This window comes from Zerene cesonia, chromosome 14 (genome assembly GCF_012273895.1).
Source record: "Zerene cesonia ecotype Mississippi chromosome 14, Zerene_cesonia_1.1, whole genome shotgun sequence".
Lineage (NCBI taxonomy): Eukaryota > Metazoa > Arthropoda > Insecta > Lepidoptera > Pieridae > Zerene > Zerene cesonia.
Genome location: NC_052115.1, coordinates 6,836,461 through 6,857,418, shown reverse-complemented (window position 1 = coordinate 6,857,418; position 20,958 = coordinate 6,836,461). Strand labels below are relative to the sequence as shown.

At 33.1% G+C, this 20,958-nt stretch overlaps 2 protein-coding genes across 2 annotated transcripts; one reads left to right on the top strand and one right to left on the bottom strand.

Annotated features, from left to right (window-relative positions):
* Nucleotides 1-71: 71 nt before the first annotated feature.
* Nucleotides 72-1,384, bottom strand: LOC119831737 (glycine-rich protein 5-like). Its single transcript, XM_038355215.1, has 3 exons — nt 1,249-1,384; nt 822-864; nt 72-506 (listed from the first exon to the last, which is right to left on the bottom strand). The coding sequence occupies exons 1-3, from the start codon at nt 1,261-1,263 to the stop codon at nt 115-117; spliced, it is 450 nt and encodes a 149-aa protein (XP_038211143.1). The 5' UTR covers nt 1,264-1,384; the 3' UTR covers nt 72-114.
* A 15,901-nt stretch (nt 1,385-17,285) lies between these two features.
* On the top strand, nt 17,286-18,648 carry LOC119831644 (elastin-like). Its single transcript, XM_038355079.1, has 3 exons — nt 17,286-17,445; nt 17,523-17,565; nt 17,644-18,648. Exons 1-3 carry the CDS (start codon nt 17,431-17,433, stop codon nt 18,489-18,491), a joined length of 906 nt encoding a protein of 301 aa, XP_038211007.1. The 5' UTR covers nt 17,286-17,430; the 3' UTR covers nt 18,492-18,648.
* Nucleotides 18,649-20,958: the final 2,310 nt, after the last annotated feature.

Sequence of the window (20,958 nt, the reverse complement as noted above, 5' to 3'; positions counted from 1 at the left end):
ACCGGCCTCAACATAAAAAATAACTAAAAAACAGGGGGAATATACCTATTATTGTTCAATAAAAGAAGGGATAGAGTTAAAAATACTTTATTACAAAGGAATCACAGATTGAGTTTAATAATGTCCGCCATGTCCGTGTCCGTGGCCGTGGCCGCCGAATCCTCCTTGGCTACCGCCAAAACCATCATGGCTGCCAAAACCTCCCTGGCCACCATGGCTACCTCCAAATCCATCATGGCTGCCGAAACCTCCCTGGCCACCATGGCTTCCACCAAATCCATCATGACTGCCGAAACCTCCCTGGCCTCCGTGGCCACCGCCGAAACCTCCTTGGCCTCCGCCTACTCCTCCGTGACCACCGTCGAAACCTCCATGACTGCCGCCTCCGTGACCACCGCCAAAACCTCCTTGGTTGCCACTTCCGTGACCACCACCGAATCCACCTTGTCCACCGCCGAATCCACTGTCATATCCACCGTGACTACCGTGACCACCACCACCGTATCCTGAGAACACATAACAAACTGTTCTAGTACCTATGCTTATATAGGGAAGGATGATTTTACGTAGATTTAAACAATTATTATTCTATATAAAAATTGAAGGTTACAACCTACTGGGTAATGAATATGAATAATTGTAATTTGAATAAATTCTCAATTAACAACAATTAAGCCGTCCAAAATACAATTAATTTTCCGGTATCAACTTCTGAACATTAACATGGTCCGAAACGTTTGTAACATACGAATTAGTATTTGAATGGATTCCAATGACACACTTTAAAATCGTTAAGATATTAAAAATTATATTATATTTACCTGGATGAGCTACAGCAACCGCAACTAATGCTAAGGCAACAATCTGTAATAATAAAAATACTGTTAAAAAAACTATAAGCTTAAATGACAGAATCAACTCAATCGTCTAACTTGCTCTTATACACAGTATACGTGAGGAAATTATTTAATCCGGCGATCGTAAACAGGATTTATCATCCTGAATAAACTTATGAAATAATTGTTAAGGAGTAAATGTAATATAAGCGTGTTTTAAATATGCATTATTTTGTAATATTGAACGTATACAAAATAATAGAATAAATAAAACTACTAACTAGTGTATTTTTTGGATTTAAATTATAATATATAGTAGATTTGAGAGCTTCTAATCAAGTTAGGCAAAACTATGCTCGAGCTTTTATAAAACGCTTGGTGAAGCTTTATTTTCTTATCACTAAGAACTTACCATAAATTTAGCCATTTTAAATTATGTATATTTTCACGAGATACCACAACGATGTTTAAACTTGGAATGATGCTGATCTACCTCCTTCCCATTTTATATACAGAAAGGTCGGGGGCAGCCCGCGATTTGATCTCATCTCATGTGACGTATTTCTAATCTTCTTGTTGTTAAATTAATGCCGTAGATGTATGAGAAATATGGAATATTGGAAAATATCTAGCACGAGTTTCTTGTTGAACTAGATAGATAGTCCATTTTGTTATTACGAGAAAGCCATTATCCATATAAATTACCTTTGAACATTTGAGAGACAGAAAGTTTTTGTTTCTTCAAAATTAAATACTATGTATTTATGTTATTTAAACACCAAAAATATTAATATAAAATTTTACATAAGGTAGTTTATGGTTGGTTACCTAATTATGAATGAGATTTTCCTCTATATATAATACATATGTGTTGAACCATAATTTTTCAAACAACAAAGTTATATCTTCATGATCCAAGTATACATTGCAACAAGTGAAAGGGAAACATTAAATCTTGTCATCGAAAGTATTATAAAGACAAAAGTAATTAACCTGAAAGAATATAGAATGTACAAAAGTTGCATTACTATTTTGCAATCGAGATTTAATTGTACTGTAAGTGCAACAAAATCAGATATAAATTAATTACCGGCGGTTGTATCCGGTTTCAATCTGAAATCTTTGAAAAGTGCAATGCTATCACAGACTTAACAAAATTATAGTAAATATAATAAAAAAACACACACTTCATGATAACATCAATCAAATTATCTCACTTATTTCTTATACAGAGTAGCTGTTTTCGTACCTTCCACCTAGCTGGCCTAGCTATCTCCAGACAAAAATATCATGTACATGCATGTATGTACCATAAAATCGCTCCATTATTTCGGAAAAAGACCAATAAAAAAACAAATACACTTTTTATATTATACTATAGTTCCTTTACATAGTAAAGTTACTACACGTAGTAAAGTAGTTACTAGTATTGTTAATTACATTAAAATATTGATTTATGTTAACATTCAATATTGTATGATGTACCTACCATTAACATTAACTATAACCGATCACCGAGACAGTAAGTGCAATTACTGATTTAAATTTTAACTGTAACACAGGATGGGTAATAGAAGTTCTCGTGGCGACTTAAATTGGCGATATATACAGGTTATGTAAATTAAGTAAACAAATCAATGGGGAACTGGTTTTTATCTGGGATTTTTGGAAACACTCGATCGGTTTTGTTATTCCTATTAATTGTTGTAAACGAACTAATTACGTATCTATATAATTAACATTTTTTATAAGTTTATACTATGAATAAATAATTCATAAGTCATGTTTCAACATATTATTTAAATAGTACCACTACAAACCCACTTTGTTAATTGAAGTCTAGATTTGTTGAAGTTCTCCCACAGTAGTTAGAAAAGTCCAGAAGTTTCCATTAAAAAGAAGATGGAAGATGATAATATGGTAGCAGAATCTATTTGAGAGATCTATATTCCCGTTATGTCCCCGATATTGAATGATAAAAAAAATTATGATATAATGATAAAAGGAGGTGCTGTTTGCATCCTCTTAGAACGTAGAAGCCTAGAACTTGCATAATCATAAACCTCATATTTTATAACACTTTCTATTTTGAAGTATTTCCATCTGAACTTTGTCAACCAAATGTCTGCAGGCATTGTGGAATTTTGTTTGGCAAAAAAGAGTTGCTTTCAACACATCAGTAATTATATTTAACATCATTATATTACATTTTTTTTAAGCCATGATCGGACAACTGCGATAGTGGTTCGCCTAATGTTAAACTATCACCATCACCCATGAACATTTAGAGAGACAGTGCCTCTAAGGCGGAAGAGATAAGGAAAGGATTGACGACTGAAAATAACGACTGGACTGGGAAGGGTGAGGAAAAGGAAACGGGCCTGTGGCTCCCCCGCTAACAGCGCTACAGCAGCATGCTATTATTTCACACCGGTTTTCTGTGGAGGTGTGGTACTTCCCCGGTGCCAGCTGACCCAATTTGTGCTGACGTGCTCGACCACCACACAAATTTCACATTCTAACTAAATATCAAATGTTCAACCAGATTAATCTTTGGAAAATTTTATTCTAGTTGCTGTGTTCTATCAATCAACGTAATGCAGAATTTCCCGCTCTTGAGAGTACCTACGGTTAGTCATAGTTTTATCACTTCATACTATCAATCAAAATAAAATTTGAATTAAATACCACTGTAACATAATATCTAGTAATATCATAAATGCTAAAGTAACTTTTTCTGTATGTCTGTCTCTTCTTCACGCCTAAAACAATGAACCGATTTGTACGAAATTTGGTACAAGGATACTTTGAGCCCTGAGAAAGGATATATGATAGTTTTCATCACGGAAGTTCGAAGGGTGGCGGGAGCTTTGCGGAGAAATCTTGAACTGTCTGAGAAACAAATTATCCAAAGTTTCTGTATATTTTTAAGTGTATTAAATATTTTTGTGGCTGATAATATATTATGTCGTATATTAAAAAGACTCGGCATGCAAAAGTCATAGATTCTAAAATTGCATTTAATGAACTAGCAGTTTTCTAAATTACAAATTAGAAGTCCGTCCCGGTTTCACCCGTGGTACGTCTTTTCTCTCCATATAAACCTTTCTTGTGCATTGGCAAAAAATGTAATTTTTTTTTTGCTGAATTGGTCGAGCCGTTCTTGAGATTTACGCTTGGAAAAACTTTTGGCAATACTTTATTTTTGCATAGGTTTTGGTAATTACAAATTATTTAGCTAAGATTTTTAGAGATACAGATAAGCGAAACGAAGGTTTTAATTATATCCGTATGGATGTATATTTCCTACTTAATAACAAAGTTTATAGCAATAATAATAAATACAGAGGCGTAGAGACTCGTCTAGTAGTGTTGCTATGGCAACCGTGTGATTAAAAACAAGTTTTGCGACTACTATCTACTATCTATGGTCAGTTTGTGGATTATATCTATTGGCTGACTTATTAAACTCTTTTTAGATTGAAATGCTGATTAGATAACGGATAGGTGAACACCTAATTATACTGGTGGCTTTATCCAAGACGTTCTTAATTTCATGTATGCCTGCATTGTGTGTGTGTGTGTTCCATACTGTAACTTTTACGGAAATTTCTTTAGCTTATTGAAAATGGTTCATACATTTTTCATTCAATAAAAAAGAATAATTAAGAGTTTTTTTTTCTTAGTTCTATATAATACGCCATTGTTGTCAACGATTCCTTATTCACTCGAACACAGAATGTCAAACAGCATATACAAATCATATCATATGCACGATCGATCCAATCGCCGTCGCGAAGGTTTGTTTTATTATTTATGCACCTTTGGGGTCACGATTCTCATCAACACTCATTATGTGCTTATAATAACAATTATATGAAACCATCGAGTTTTTGTTAAACAATATGCACTTATTTTTTCTGTGAAACACTGGTCATTGCCACAGAGCACCGTGATATTATACTCCTTTGTTTTATTTCTCGCACCGGTTTGTGACTACGTTATGGCCGCATAATTGTGACGAATGTAATTACTGAAACGTGATAAGTTTTTAACATAACTCGATTTAATTTTGAATATATTATCAAAACTAGATGCGTCATTCCGTCAGTGTGTCTATGTATATAAAGTAGTGGATATAGAGGCGAATCGCTATTAAGAATAGGTTATTTCGTTTGATATTATTAGATTTATAGATTCTTAAACTTTATAAGAAATTACATTTGATTAAAAAATCGTTAAAACTATAAACACCTCATATTTTATTTTATTAATCGAATTAATAAAAAAGAGGACGTTCTTATTTTTGTTAACAAACAAAATACTGTAAGCTTGGTGAACTAATCTAATGATTACTATTTAACTTGAAAGGTGGGTAATCCATAGTCTAGCACGCTTCGACACTAATTAGGTCGGGATGATAACAACGCCCCACAGAAGACCGGCGTGAAATAGTAGCATGTTACTGTGTTTGTTTCGGTGAGTGGGGGAGTCGGACGCCCATATCCTTTTCCTTACCCATTCCAGCCCTTTCCTGCATTTCTCTAGTTAATCCTTTTTAAGTTGGCAATCTATTTGTAGAGGCGTTAGGTCTGCAATCGACCTTACGCCTCTCCAACAGTACATGGTCGGTGGTCACAGAAGCTACGAATAGCTAGTTCAAGCTACTTAGAACAATATAAATAACGTTATATAACCGCAGAAAGTAATTATATTTTAATAAGAATTTTAGTAATTACCGACCTACCTACCGGCAGATAAACAATGTGATATAAAAATAACAATTTTCCTGTAAGCATTCGCAGAAGTACTTAAAAAGGATCATATTAATTTTATTGAAAGTACAATTCCCTTAGTAGTGGGTATTTTTCATTGCCAAGAATTAAATTAAGTAATTATTAATGCCTTCTGAAGTAAAATAAGTATCGTAAGGTTGGTATCATGAGTTTTTTGTGTTTTAATTTACATTAAATCTACGAAAACACCTAGAAATAGATAACATATTTTTAAAGTAAATTATGCTATGGTAATGAGTAATGACATTAATTTGAGGAAACTATGACTGCTGGTCGCTAATAAAATAAAAAAAAAGACTGTGTTATAGTATTATTATTATATACAGCTCAGAACAAGTTACAAAAATGATAAAAATTTATAATATGTTTCTCTTCTTTATTTTGATCGTTTAATTGATGGATTTTTATCCAAAGTACTTTTATCTTTTTTTATTTCCGAGAAAAGAAAATTTAAAGAGGTAAAAACAATGAGTGAGTATACAGTGCTAAGTTCTTGTGTCAGAGGTCACGTAAAACACACGATGGACCTTGATTGCATCTATCATATAACTGCATCAGTCGTTGAATTAGTGAGAGGCGATTGTTCATTTGGGTTTCATGATATAGACAACAGTTTGACCACAGATAACATATATCGGTTATACGGTTATATACATCTATACGGTTTGACTATCCAAGTAATAAACGTAGATTTAAGTTGGGTTTTTGATTAAACAAATAAATACATAACCTGACTAACAAATGTTTTTATTTAATTTAAGCTAATTTTTTTTTAAACAGGTTAGGGCAATTAACATTCATTAACGAATCCATGCAAAAGGTTCTATATTGTATATTATTATGTACTTAAGTATATTGGTCGATAATATAGAAGGATTTTAATGTTATAGTTGTTACTTCTTATATGCTTTTATCTCTCTCTCACTCTCTTAAAATAATGGAATTATCGTAGAGACTAATTAAAAGAAGAAAAAAAACAAAAATAATTCTCGAATGAAATTAGCCATGTTATTTGGAAAATAATTTAGAGGCCAAGAGCCACTTGTTCGTTGACCTGAGGCCTCCAGAGCTCCAAATCCAGCTCTGCATACGATCAAAATTTGGAACTACTGAGGTCACATGCTTCAAATGAGGGTTCAGGTCATAATCCATCCCGCCAGCCAAATGCGAACTGTTGATACTAGAACATGCCGGTTTCGATTCTATGAAGTTCCGGAATCATTATTGAAAATATTTCGAATATAATTTATTATAGTGAGGTCTTTGTCTATGACGCTTTCTGAAATTAAAAAAAAAACAAACATTTATTAAATAAAACACCCTTATCATCAGAAATACGAGAAACGTTATATAAAATTAAATTCGAATTATTTATTTCGAAGAAACGAATTTTTCCAAGCAGTTACAAGAATTTGTTATTTAAATTATAATGTTAATGCGCTATAACAACTAGCTATATGGGGTGTAATGCATTTATCCTCATATCATCTATTTTTATTTGCAGTCATTAACATCTCAAGGTTCATCGTTCTCGTGTGGTTTTATAGAAACTGGTTTCAGAACTACCAACTCATCAAAATCATCTGCTAATAAAAGACAATTCTATGTATATATTAATTTATTCTATAACATATTTGATACGCACTTTTTTATACGGCGTTATCTGCTAAAACGTTGAAAACATGTATATTACAAGTAATAAGGAAATTGTTATTTCTTAGTATTTTTGAACGGTAAATACAAAATTAGGTATGTTTTTATAATTGGTTTAAAATTGTTTACGTAGTTAAGTTTTTTTATTTAATACGTGGTGTCATAGTTATCCGAATATTTAAGGTATTTTTAACGAAACATATATATATTTATTCATTGAAATAACACGTGTTTATGCGTGCGGATAATATAGCTACTGGTCTATGCTAATGTCACTTACATTCGCACGAATACTCAAACCTATAAGTGTGTGATAATTGCAAATGTTTATTCCATACGTAAGTGCAAAGGTTCGTACATTACAGGAACGTAGCCAAGTGTCACGAATAAACTATACAGAGAATTTCCGTTTTTTACATTCATTTTACCTAGCCATTTATTGTACTAGTAAGTATGACGGAAAGCAGTCCTGTATTCATGTGATTTATAAGATAGTAGCATTCCGCCCGCGGCTTTGCCCGCATATTCGCAGGAAATATAGAACCGGGGTGTTGCCAGCATTGTTCCCGTTCCGGGGATAAAACTATCCTATGTCCTTTTTCAGGTCGCAAACTATTTATGTACCAAATATCAATATAATCGGTTCAGCCGTTCTTGGGTTATAAATAGCGTAACTAACACGACTTTCTATAATGACAAGAAATTGAAACCTTTCGGAACAAATATTTTCTGGGCGGTGTAGTGAATAAGAACTAAATTGACTGAGCAATATTCATGATTGGGAGTATAATTTGTATTTCAGTAATATGTCGGCTTGAGTAAACATAAAATAAATATAGCCGATCCACAGGTTTCTTGTACCTAACAAGGAGACTTTTTTTTAATACCTGTATATTTTTTGCCATAATCACATAGATAGCAACAACATGTAATGCGCGTATTCAAGCAACAAATACATGAATTTGAATTTGAATTTAAACAATCTACTGAGTGATTCTGATTTCAGATCTTATCTTCACCTTGAATTCGAATCGAAAAACTACGCGAATTTGTTAACAATTTTGTTATAATCATAATCTACCGCAAAGAACATGAAAAATACAATAAAACGAGAAAATATTTCGTAACATTTATTAAATACCATTCCCCCACCTCGGTGCAGTCTGTACGGATGTCCTTCTCAAACTATTTTCATATGGAAACTTGTAATATGGGAAATATGACCCCGTTTTTCTGTTTAACACCAAATATGGCGGCAAATTTGACGTTTGCAATTTCGACCAATTTCTTCTTTGCGTCCGTGTGTTATAGTTTGATACATCTGAATGTCTTGAGTTGGATGGTATAGTACTGTATGCTTGTGTTTCATTTGCAATGATTATGTTTATTACAATAGAAGTCAGGATTATCTGTAAATAAAAAATAAATAAGAATAGTACATATAGATCTGTTATAAACTCAAATACTTATTTATAGAATATAGATATATATTAATAACAAAAATTTTAGTACCGATTAGGAAAGAAGTTTCTGCATAGAAGAACCGATAAGAAACCCTGTACTTGCGCTTTACATGTTTTACAATAATTTTATACATTTAAATTTTAGATATTTTTAGATAATTATTATACCTCACCATCGTTCAGTTCAGTATTTAATCTAAAATAAAATGTAAATACTCAATATACTAGTTTACAAAATAAGACCCTTTTCTGAGAAGTAGACTATACTAAATTATAACAGCCCTCCGGACATTATATAAAATTAGTATAATAATTATACGCTTTAAATTTTAGGAACACGAGTAATACCTGCCTAGAAATTACAGCCTAGGTCTATTGCCTAGCGCAACAAGGTTAGTGTAGTGAATGGCAAATAGTAATTAATACTCTTTGGTATTGATATCAGTAAATTCTAAATTTAAATAATACTGGTTGCATACAATCAGGTTACAATGTAAATTAAAAATAATTTAATTCATTTTGTAACATGTTACTGCTTTATTAATTCCTGTTCCAAAAATCACACAGGCTTTCTTTTAGTTTCTAAATCGTTATATAGGAAGGATATATACGGTAAATTTTATGAACAATTTTTTACACCCATAAAATTAAAAAATATCTTATAAAAGTGGATGTATATTATCTACGTTTTAATTCGAAATTTTGAAATAACTATCGGAGAATGTAAATCCTTTACTTCATCCTACTTGTTTTTGCTTGTATTTCGTGTAATTAATAATTAATTATTAATGAAAATTACAAATCGCCACGCATTTAATCAGTATTAATCATACATATATGTACCTACTACGTGTTTCACATACGAGTACATTTAATATTCAACATTTATATCTAATATCACAGACAATATAACAATATACAAGTACCTATAATGAACTCCAGTTCAATCATATTACCTAATAGCTGAGCCCCACGGTTTCACCCGCATAAGTCCGTATCCCGTAGGAATATCGCGATAAAAAGTTGCCTATATGTTATTCCAGTTGTCCAGCTGTCTACGTACCAAATTTCATTGCAATCGGTTCAGTAGTTTTTGCGTGAAAGAGCAACAAACACACACACACATCCTTACAAACTTTCGCATTTATAATTTTAGTAGGATTGTAGGAAGTAGGAAGTAGGATTACGGACGGTTTAATTTTTATCGCAGCTTGTATATAAAATAATCATCAAAATCTCAATTATCTATAAGCCTATCTTTTAGAATAATAGTACAAGACTACAAACTCAGATAATACTAGCCGTTCCACGCAGCTTCGCTCGCTCGTGGTCGTGATCATAATAAATTTTCATGGTACAAATATTGATCCCCTATTTTAAGCCTTTCTTAGCGGATTCCTATATCATAGTGGCTATCTCCATGCTAAATTTAAGCCCGATTGGTCCAGTAATTTAGGCTCTCATTGTATATCAGTCAGTCGGTCACTTTTGTGTTTGATTTAATTTTTTATTTTTTTATGTTATAGCGGGCAACTGCGCTGGTGGTTCACCACTGTCCATGAACATTCGCAGAGGTAGTGCCTTTGCTGCCGCTTTTAAGGGGTAGTAGCTAGTTGGGTAGTAGTAGCTTTATAGGAAAAGGAGACGACGAGAGGAGGAGGAAATTGACGACTGGAATGAAGAAATGGACTAGGACGGATGAGGAAAAGGAAATGGGCCTCCGGCTCCCCACCGTATTATTCACCGTACGAATCACAGTGGCATGCCCCTATTACACGCCAGTTTTCTGTGGAGTTGTGCTACTTCCCCGGTATGAGCTGGCCAAATTCAAAATAATAAACATAAAAAATAGACCGTTGCAAGTGTTTATGAGCGGTGGTGACCATTTAACATCAGGTGGCCCACATGCTCCTTTGCTTGCCTTGCCATATAAAAAAAAAAAAAAAAAATAGACCGGCAATTTTTGTTCTGCCTTACTCTTAGGTATCCCTTATGAGTATTATAAAATAGTTTATAAACTATCATTGGTTTAGCCATATAAGTTATGTTACCTACCTAAGATAGGATAAGATTAGTATATATAAGATATATCATTAAGTTACTTATCTAAGATTATGCGCATCTAATCTATATTGATAGCATATATCTAAATTATTAGAAACAAATCAATCTTACCCTTAATAAAAACAGCCTGATATTATCCATGGTTCACATGTGGAAAACACAGCACAAAATGAAAACTCAATGTCAAGAGAGTGAGCTTCCCTTGAACTTGTCGACCGTCTTATATTGACTATTTTGACTTACTTTTTAAAATGAGAAAGGTGTAGAGTCGATGTTGCTGTGCAATTTTTATGAAACTGGCAAACGTCTACTTTTGTTTGGAAATAAAATTTTGAAATTTTCGTTATATTTTTATCGCTTTCAAAACATTGGTCGGTTAATTTTCAATAACTAGGATAGGGTTTAAAATTTACAATTAAGAAGATTAAAAAAAGAGAACGATTGTTGAATAATTGACAGCATTAAATTTTTGTAGCACAAATTGAAAGAAAAAAAACGTTTCTCTGTTTTGATATTATGACCGTAGAAAATAAATAAAAAAATATATTATCTTATGACGTCATACATAAGGCTAAAGATGTACCTTTGCGAATTTCGACAAGAAACAAACAAAGAGTCTCTATTACTATGACATTTACAGTTATGTCAGTAGATACTGTAAATTTTAATTATTCAAAACTAGCAAAGGAAAAAATGTAGTTCTCTGTTTGAATGACGTTTTTGGCGTTTTCGACAGTAAATCATCACATATTAAAATGTGTGTTGATTTTTTTATCTCATAAATATGAATGGAAATTTCAATATTCGAAAAAGCAACTAAGGTACCTACTGTAATTTGGGATCTAGTTCTGATTAAAAATAAAAAAAAAAATAGCTTAAAATTGTAACATGTATTCAGGAAATATATAACTCTTGTTAAGCCAGTTACCGATTAGGTAAATAGAATTATTAGAAAATAATATGCAAACAAAAACAAACTGTCAAAACAAACGGTACATAAACAAAACAATAACGGTTTACGATAACATTAATGTCATATTTACATGATCGCTTCAATGTTTATATTTCTATCTTATCATTATTCGGAATTATTTTTGCTTAACCTTTATATTTCCAATATATTTGACACTTCCCAGTATTTTGTACTCGTATATCTGCCAATCATTTTAATTAGTACATCAACATACGTTAATGTAAATTTATTGTTTATTCAATTCAATTCAATTCAATTTATTTCATACATACATACATACATTTTTGACATTTTTAAATTTACAATTTATAGCAATTACAATTTAGTTTATATAAACGGTTTGTCTTACATATATTTTTAAAGTTTACATATATAAAGCCGATGTTTCCTTAGCTAGATTGCAGGGCAACCTGTATTTAGGAGATATGCATATATAACATGCTTACATGTATAGATTCACCTGTATGTTTGTATGTATCCGACTCGCTCAGACTCGGTTTTGACCCACATTAAACGGACAGATTACATTCAAACTGTTCATCAAGGATCATCAACAATACAATAATTTTATGAGTTCTTATTATCCTGAATCCTGATCTTGAACATAATGCATGTAGTGTGCTACACAGTTACAGATGCGGACGAACCCGCTGGCAAACGCAAGTATTTCTATAATTTGTGTCTTTCTGGTACGTAAGCTTTATCACTGCCAAGTATCATCAAAATTATTTCAGTAATATGATAACGTGAAAGAATAACAAACTAAATACATACAAACATCCATCCATCCTCACAAACTTTCACATTTCATGGCACGAAAGAAACGAAAGAAAAAATCATTATTTGAAAAGCCGCAAAATCAAAACTTATTACAAATGTACGAAAGTTCAATAACAAAAAAAAATATAACATAACTGGCTCCACGTCTTCCCTTGTGCTGAGTGTGGGTCAATTATCAGGTATTTGCGTGTTACAGTACCAGTGACACATAAACGACTCTAACATTTTAACAAAACATCAAATACAAGATCATGTCCCGTTCGCAGTATAATGTATAAAAACGACGACGGATATGAATTCTTAGATTTCCACGTTTGTCATGACTGGAAATTTAGGAATTCAAAGAATATACGTATACTAAAATTATAAGAACTAACTAGCTGCATCCCTTGGTTTCATCCGCGTACATGAGTTCTTTTTAAATCTCACGGGAGTGGGATTAGGCGAAGAAACCTAATTGGAATACGATATTATATTACTTATCTGCCAAATTTAATCATTGATATAAATTATAAATAAAATGAATTCAAATATTCACGAGTCATTGATTGAACAATACCACGACCATACTGCCGCCGCAAACTTGTCTCTGGCTTGGGATCTTTATGAATATTTTTGCTTCTGTGAGAAGTCATAAAATATTCCTATCCTACCCCTTATTGCATGCCTAGCGTGCTATAGATTAGCTCATCTATCAGCCCTTTCGTTTCCAGTAGACTTTTGGGACACGTACGGAGCGTATTATTATAATAAAAATAAAATAAAACCTTTTTTATCTTCACATTATAGCAGTTAATTAGTTTACGAATTAGTTTACGATCGAATACATGTGACTCATAAGTCATTGCGATATTTTTTTGTTTCTGAATTATACTCATTTTTTTGCGGTAGAAACACTATATTAGGTTTTTTTATCGAAATAAATCTTTTAAATAATTCGCTTCCTTATTTAAATGTGTAAGAACGAGCAATCGATTAAAAGTGCCTATACATTTTAATATATCATCTTTAATCCACAGACAAGGGAGCACAGTTCGATATTGAAACCTAGAAACAAAAATTGTCTAGAACATATTAATTTAATTTCATATTTACAGAATAGCTTTAAGAAAAGCTAATAATTGCTCACATGAATAAAAAAAACTTAACTTAACGTAATGATTAGTAATAACTAATAACATCGAATTTGTTTTATACACGTGTTGTTTGCAAGGTCGCTAACCTTTTTATCATCTATGAATTATTATTATATATATTTAAATAAATTACATACTTATACAAATACAGACATTAATTTTAGCGGGACTTTTATAACTGAAAATGTTTACAGTTTATATATATAACTTTAACACAAGAACGTTATTTTTACCTTCTTTTATATAATGTTACTTGCATTTAAATGTTTCGTAAAATACATGTAAACCTCTTGCAAATAATAAATCATTTTTTAATGTCGAAATCCCAGCCGATTTTCCATAATTTCAGAAACATTTATAAATATTGATTATTCGGCTTTTTTTATTTATACTATTATATCTACATTTTAAGACTTTTTAAAGATAAGATGTTACATACGAGGGCGCGTCCATCATCTAAATCTAAGAACTAGTTTCATCATATTATATTCATCTCGTATCGTGCAAATACCAATGAATTAATTGGTTCTACTTATCTGGATCAAAATAGAGATTCGCACACATTATAGGTCATTAAGAATCAATATTCAGTATACGCATCTACTCTTTTTTTAGGAAAAAAGAGAATGAATTTATGTGGGAATTAATTTTAGATAAACAATGAAGACGTGGGCGTCTAAATTAATTTTATATTCTCTAGGGAGCATGACATACATATTTTTTTAAATTACTGACGTTCCACCCCGACTTCTCCCGTGGTGCATAGTAGTCATTAGCATTCAGATATGGCGTCCATATCAAACATTTAATGAGATTTGACATTTAGATTTACAAAGCTCCAAAACTCCACTCTGGGTCTGGGTGGAGATTTCGTGAGGACATTTTTGTCGGAGATTGTATATCTAGTTACTATTAATAAGGGAAGGTTAATTTTTAAATTTGTCATAATGTCTTTTTTTTTATAAAAAATTATACGCGCCTTTACAAACAATCTTAGCAATTCTTCTTTACAGCTTGTTTGCTTTAATTGACAATTTTAAATTAAATTTGGATATATAAATATTCGTTGCTTATTGCACTTTGATCAATGTCATAATTTTAATTTTTAGTTTTATAGCATTGAAATGCTTTATAAATGAGAAATATTGAAAGAATAGATAAAATTTTGATTACGAGGTGGGATTCGAACCCGCGTTTTTTGCCAAACGTTGCAACGCCTAGCCTCTCGGCCACCCGTGATCCCCGTCACTAATCCGGCTTCACGATCAAATTTTTTCTGTTCTTTCAAAATTTGTCAATGTAATTATTATCACAAAAAAAGAATTATTAAAAATCTGTCCAATAGTGAGTATACATTGAAATAGATTATGCATAGCTGATACTATAAATTTTATAATTTTTTATACTTCCATAGTTACTTTGCTTGGTACAATACTATGATGAAAATTATGAAACCGAATTTTTCCAACCCATTGCTAATAAAAACTAATTGTTACATTATATGAATCGTGAAAGCACCACAATATGTTAATATAAGTGTGACGTCATAGATCTGGTAAATGATATAATATGTGGATAACAAACTTACAATTTATAAATTAATACGTTTTAAAACATTTAAACCAGTCATTTTATATAAAACTTCATTGTATCACAGGAGGTAAATCATATTATATCATGATATATTACATGTAATACACTCATCAATCAATATTTAATTAAATTATCACGAAAAACGTAACCAATAAATAATATAAAATTAAATTGTTTTATAACTTCAACAAATTGATATGACTCAACACAGCCGATAAAGCAATAAATTAACATAGCGTTTCCTACTAAAACTGTGAGGATACAGGTTCAATATTTTCAAATTGTTAATTTTTTATTTATTATTTCACGCATGGCTACACTTTTTATACTCTGAATGAGCAATATACGTTCATATTACCCAAGTTAATTGGAGTTACGAATAGCAATGACACGCGATTGGATTTTTTCCTTTTATCGAACAGACTGGCTAGCTAGACACTTTGACATGCTGTTTTTCATTTAATAAGCGGTCAGGTAGCTGGCTGCTTACATAAAATCCTTATAAGATTCATGAATAACTCCAATCGGGCGTGAAGTTATAAATGGGTTCTTGATTGTTTTAGTTTATGTATTGTACCGTGGCTTTGTTCAAATAATTATGAGACATCTTTTAAAATTGATTTAGACCTCTGAAAGGGTTTTAAACCAACTTTAAAAAAGGAGGAGCGTCTCAATTCAACAGATTTTTTGAGTTTATTAAATTATAACTTCTAACTGGGTGAACCGATTTTAACGATTCTTTTTTTATTTGCGAGCCTCTGTCTAGTACTGACAACGTGAATGCGGTATACTTTTTTTGTTTAAAAATCATTATTTAACGCTTCTCTATTCATATTTATTCAAGTTTTTACAAAAGAGTATTATGAATAATTAATTATTATGATACTTTCTTTACTCTTACTTATGAGTATATGCAAAATAAATTGATCAATTAGTTATGAGATACGTCTATGGGTACTGAGCCTAACCCTCATCTCCGTTCATGATGCATAGATTCTATAGCGTAATGAAATAATGATATGAAGCTATAATAAAATAAAATTTAAACATAACCGATTAGTTTTTACATTAACGTGGTTTTTGGGTACAATGTAAATTAAAATAAGGATGATTATCTGGAATTCAAATAAATTATTTTTATTATTATTCACTACAGTTACCCGATCTCGTCGTAGTCGTGACAATGAAATGATAGTGGTCCGTCCTGGCTTTGTCCCTGCAGGCAGCCTTCGTGTATGACAATAACTACGGCGAAATAATGTTTGAAATCGGTCTAGTAATTCCTGATGTAAGCACGTTCAAACAAACAAACAACCTCATAGGTTTTATTTTTTGGATTAACTGCAACGACAAGATTTTTTTTGGCAACATGTTTATTTGTTTAAATGTATTTAAATTTCACTTTTCAATTTACAATCTTATTAAACATTATAATTTAAATTAATAAGAAAAAGACGTAGTCAATACCTACTATTAATAACTAGTATTAATTTTAAATAAGTTAGATAAGTGGTAATTAAATTAATATTTAAATAAATCATATAATTATGAACAGTATTACCCAGCTCAGAGGAACTCCAAACAATCGAATGCTTGATGCACCGTTCAGTTCCTATATTGTAAATTGTGGATCATCGTAAATTACCATGTAATTAACGCATTGACAGCTATATCGCGTTATTTCTCTTATTTTCATAACAATTAACGCTCCCGTAAATACATAATCATCTCGTTAGCCTTGTCATTATATTTCAGGATATTTGTTAAGGGCTCTTTCCGTTCCTGAATCCCACGTTCGCGCACAGTTCGCCAAATAGATCGCGTTTTTATCAACGAATACGCGTAAGCAATTTTAATATTTATGAAATTGCGATAAGACCTGATTTTGACTATTTCCAATTGCGTAAAGCGCTTACGAGGGTGGTGGACCGTAGCTGTTCTTGCATACCGGTCCGCAATTGGTTTTTACATGAACAAATAATATTATTCAAATAGGGCGTTTATTAGAATTGTTAATTCGATGTTAATTCTTATTCGGTGCAGTATAAAAATGCAGGTAACTTTTCGGAAGGCATCATTACAACAACACAGCTTGTTCTAGTGCGTTCGCAGCAAACCAACAAACCAAACTTAGCCATGTCTCGACTTACGGTAAGGGGGCATGACAATAGGATATTTTGATAAATTGTAAATATTGAATTGTTAAAAACTTATGGTTTCCATTACAGATTCTCTTTGTCTTCGCAGTGGCGTATGAAGTACTCGGAGAAGGTTAGACATTAACACGATAATATGTTTTTAATATATTCGGTATCTAAAGATCAGATGTTAATCTCTGAAATGTTTCAGCTGCGACGAAAGAGAAGCCTGCTGCGGACTCACATACTGCCCAAACCGGTTACATTTCCCCAGTGATCGTATCAGCTCCCATCCACGGAGGCTACGGAGCCGGTCTCGGAGGGGCTGGTCTCGGCGGCTACGGCGGAGCTGGGCTAGGAGGCGCTGGCCTTGGATTAGGTGCCGGTTCGGCCGCACCACTCAACAATGCCGGCGCAGTCAGTGCCGCACAATTAAGCGCCATTCAAAACGCCCAGGCCGTCCAAGCCGCCCAGATCGGAAACGCAGCCGCCGCCGGAATCCAGAGCGCCCGTGTCACAGAAGTCGCCGCGAGAGCCGGACAAGCCAACGCCATCCAGAACGCCCAAGCCTTGGACGCCGCCCGCATCGCCAACGTACAAAGAGCACAGGCTGCCGCTTTAGAAAACGCCAGAGCCGCTGAAGCTGCGAGACGTGCTGCCGCCGCCAGCGCCTTGGAACTCTCCCGTGCCATCGAAGCTGAACGTGTCGCCAACGCTGCCCGCGTCCAGGCCGTAGCGATCGCCAACACCCGTGCTCTCGAAGCTGCTCGTATCGCCAACGCTGCCAGGTCTCAAGCCGCTGCCGTCGCTGCCAGCGCTGCCCAAGCGCAAGCCGTCGCCGACTCAGTAGCCAGGAACGCTCAAGACGGTGCTCTCCTTTTGGGAAGCGGTGGTCTCGGCGGATACGGCGGTGCTGGCGCTGTGGTGGCTGCCGCTCCCGCTGTCGTGGCTGCCGCTCCCGCCATCGGCTATGGTGGCTACGCCGGTAACGGTGGTTACGCCGGTCACGGTGGCTACGCCGGTCACGGTGGCTACGGATACCACGGCTACGGTCACTAAACGAACCATACTACAGTGATTAGACACCCAATGTCATAGATAGAAAATTTTAATTTCTACATCCATTTCGTCAACTCTTATAGAAATGGTTAGCGGCAGATTAATATAAGGACTGTGTAAATATAATCTAAATAAACTGCATCGAAATTGTTTTAAATTTTGTTTTTATTCTGTCTATTGAGAGTTATTATTAAATTTTATACTTTTTTAAAAGTTGTCTTATTGAACAGAACATAAAACACGATACAATACACATAAGTATTTACTGTCTTTACCCAAATATGTGGTATAATTCTAAAGGAAATAAAAATAATATTCATCTCATGAAGCTGTTCAAATACACCATTATGTTTATCATAATATAATATGAAGATTTTTGCTAACAACATTGATTGGAAATCTGCTATAAGTTTTGTAGAACATTTGACCATCGCTTCACCTGATGGAAAACGACAAGAGTGGTCTAGGATGGAAAAAAAATATGTATTTTTATTGTCTCAATGCAATGCGTACGTACCTAATGCCTATTTTAAAATTATATGTATTTTATATCATTAAGTATAAGAAAAGATGCTATTGCATATACAATTTAATGTAAAATTTATTTAAGAATAATCAAACTGAGGTAGAGAGAGTTAACAATTTTTTTTATTCAAGGTTAAGGGATGATTACAGCGATGAATTCTTATGAAATAGGATATGTGCCAATGATTAAACAAACAGCATTTATATATTTCCTTGAGATTCCATATGCAAATATAGGTTTCCCTTGTTGTTGCATCCGATACTCAAATTGTTTAGGCGTTGCCTACATGAATTTTTAGTTGCCTATTTGAAATTTGATTTTTATTTCATTTTTTTAATTGTTGACTTCATGTTTGGCATGACCAAATACGATGGTTTGAGAGACCTATTTGCTAGTGTTAAAAGTTTATTAGAAAGGTTCAAATCTAATCGAATACAAGTCATTACACATTTTTTAAAATGTGTATTGTAATTTTGATAAAATATTAGTGCAGTCGTTGTTTGTGTTATGTTTTATTAACAAAAATTTTGTTTATTTGCGAGTAAAATAGTATGGAACCTAATGCATTTTTGTTTGTTGGTGACTTGAGCTGAACACTCTGGGAGGCCCAAGTCTCCTTGCTTCTATATCCGCGATGGTCACGGTACTTATGTACATATAACTTTATTAAATTATCAAGTGTTTTAACGTTTGTAAATTTTTCATGTTGTTCTATATAATTTGAAAAACACCGACTAAATATAACACATCACATTTATTGTAAGTTTTAACCACAAAGAACAGAACGCTATTAATTTATAGTACTTCATCATCAGCCCATAATATCCTCCCACTGCTGGGAAACAGGCCTCCTATGAGGGTTCAGGCGAAAATCCACCACGCTGGCCAAGTGCGGGTTGCCAGATGTCACATTTCGTCGAACTTTCCACGGACATGCCGATTTAATTCAAATGTTTTCCGTTACCTTTCTGAACAGTGGTGATGTTATTCATATGTTTATATAGTACTTACAAGAAAACAATTACTATTCCTTCCATTTCATAAGCAATTAAATTATACATACTTTTTAATTACTGAGAACAAAGACTGTAATTATTAAGAATGGCGACTCTAAATTAATTCTAATGTTTAGTATAAACATTAGATTATCGTAGTTCTAGTTGATTTATTTGTTTATTTATCTTGAATTGTTTGTTAATATTTATACCGAAGTGATAAATTTCAATGTCATATTAATTATTTGGAGGGCCATTATGGTATAAATAATATGTTTCTAGATGCTGAATAAAAGAAAATATTGAGAATATTTGTATATTAAGGTTATTATAGCGCGAAGCGGTGCGGCAACCTCGCGCGCCGGTCGGGAACGAAAACCCCCCGCGAGGTACCGAGAGGGTAGTTAGTTGTTAACTGCCATCGTAATAGGCAACTGCGCAGATTCTTGTTTTGTTAATCATTTCAATGTTTTCGCAATCTGTTGTACTTTTGTGTATTTTGTGATTGCAATAATAAATGTTCTTTGTCTAATTAATAAAGTGTGTTATTGGACTAAAACCTTCTGAGTCTAACAAACCAAACTATATGTGGCGTCCCAACGTTCGGCCGTGCAGTTTTAAGTTTACAAAGACAGCTTACAAGTATTTTAAAAACTGTTGTTAAATATATGATCGTGCTATGTAAACATTAGTGAATAGTGAACGTCGTAATTGTCTTTATAGTGAACGTTTAATTAGTTACATATTGGATATTTTAAAGGCTTGTGAATATTATATTTAGTGTTTATGACTATTGTGTTATGGATTGGTTTTATACGTTAGACTTTTTATAACTTCACACTTTATTTACTTAGAACATTTAGTGGCTTTCAGTAAACTTGTATCATGGTGCTCACACGGTCACGTGCTAATAGTGTTGGACACAGTGAACAGCAACCTGCTGTTG

Bases quoted from the DNA above. Each gene is read 5' to 3' on its own strand.
- LOC119831737 (XM_038355215.1), bottom strand. The intron at 507-821 runs GTAAATATAATA...ATGTGTTCTCAG, and splicing joins GGTTGCTGTAGCTCATCCAG to GATACGGTGGTGGTGGTCAC.
- LOC119831644 (XM_038355079.1), top strand. The intron at 17,566-17,643 runs GTTAGACATTAA...GAAATGTTTCAG, and splicing joins GTATGAAGTACTCGGAGAAG to CTGCGACGAAAGAGAAGCCT.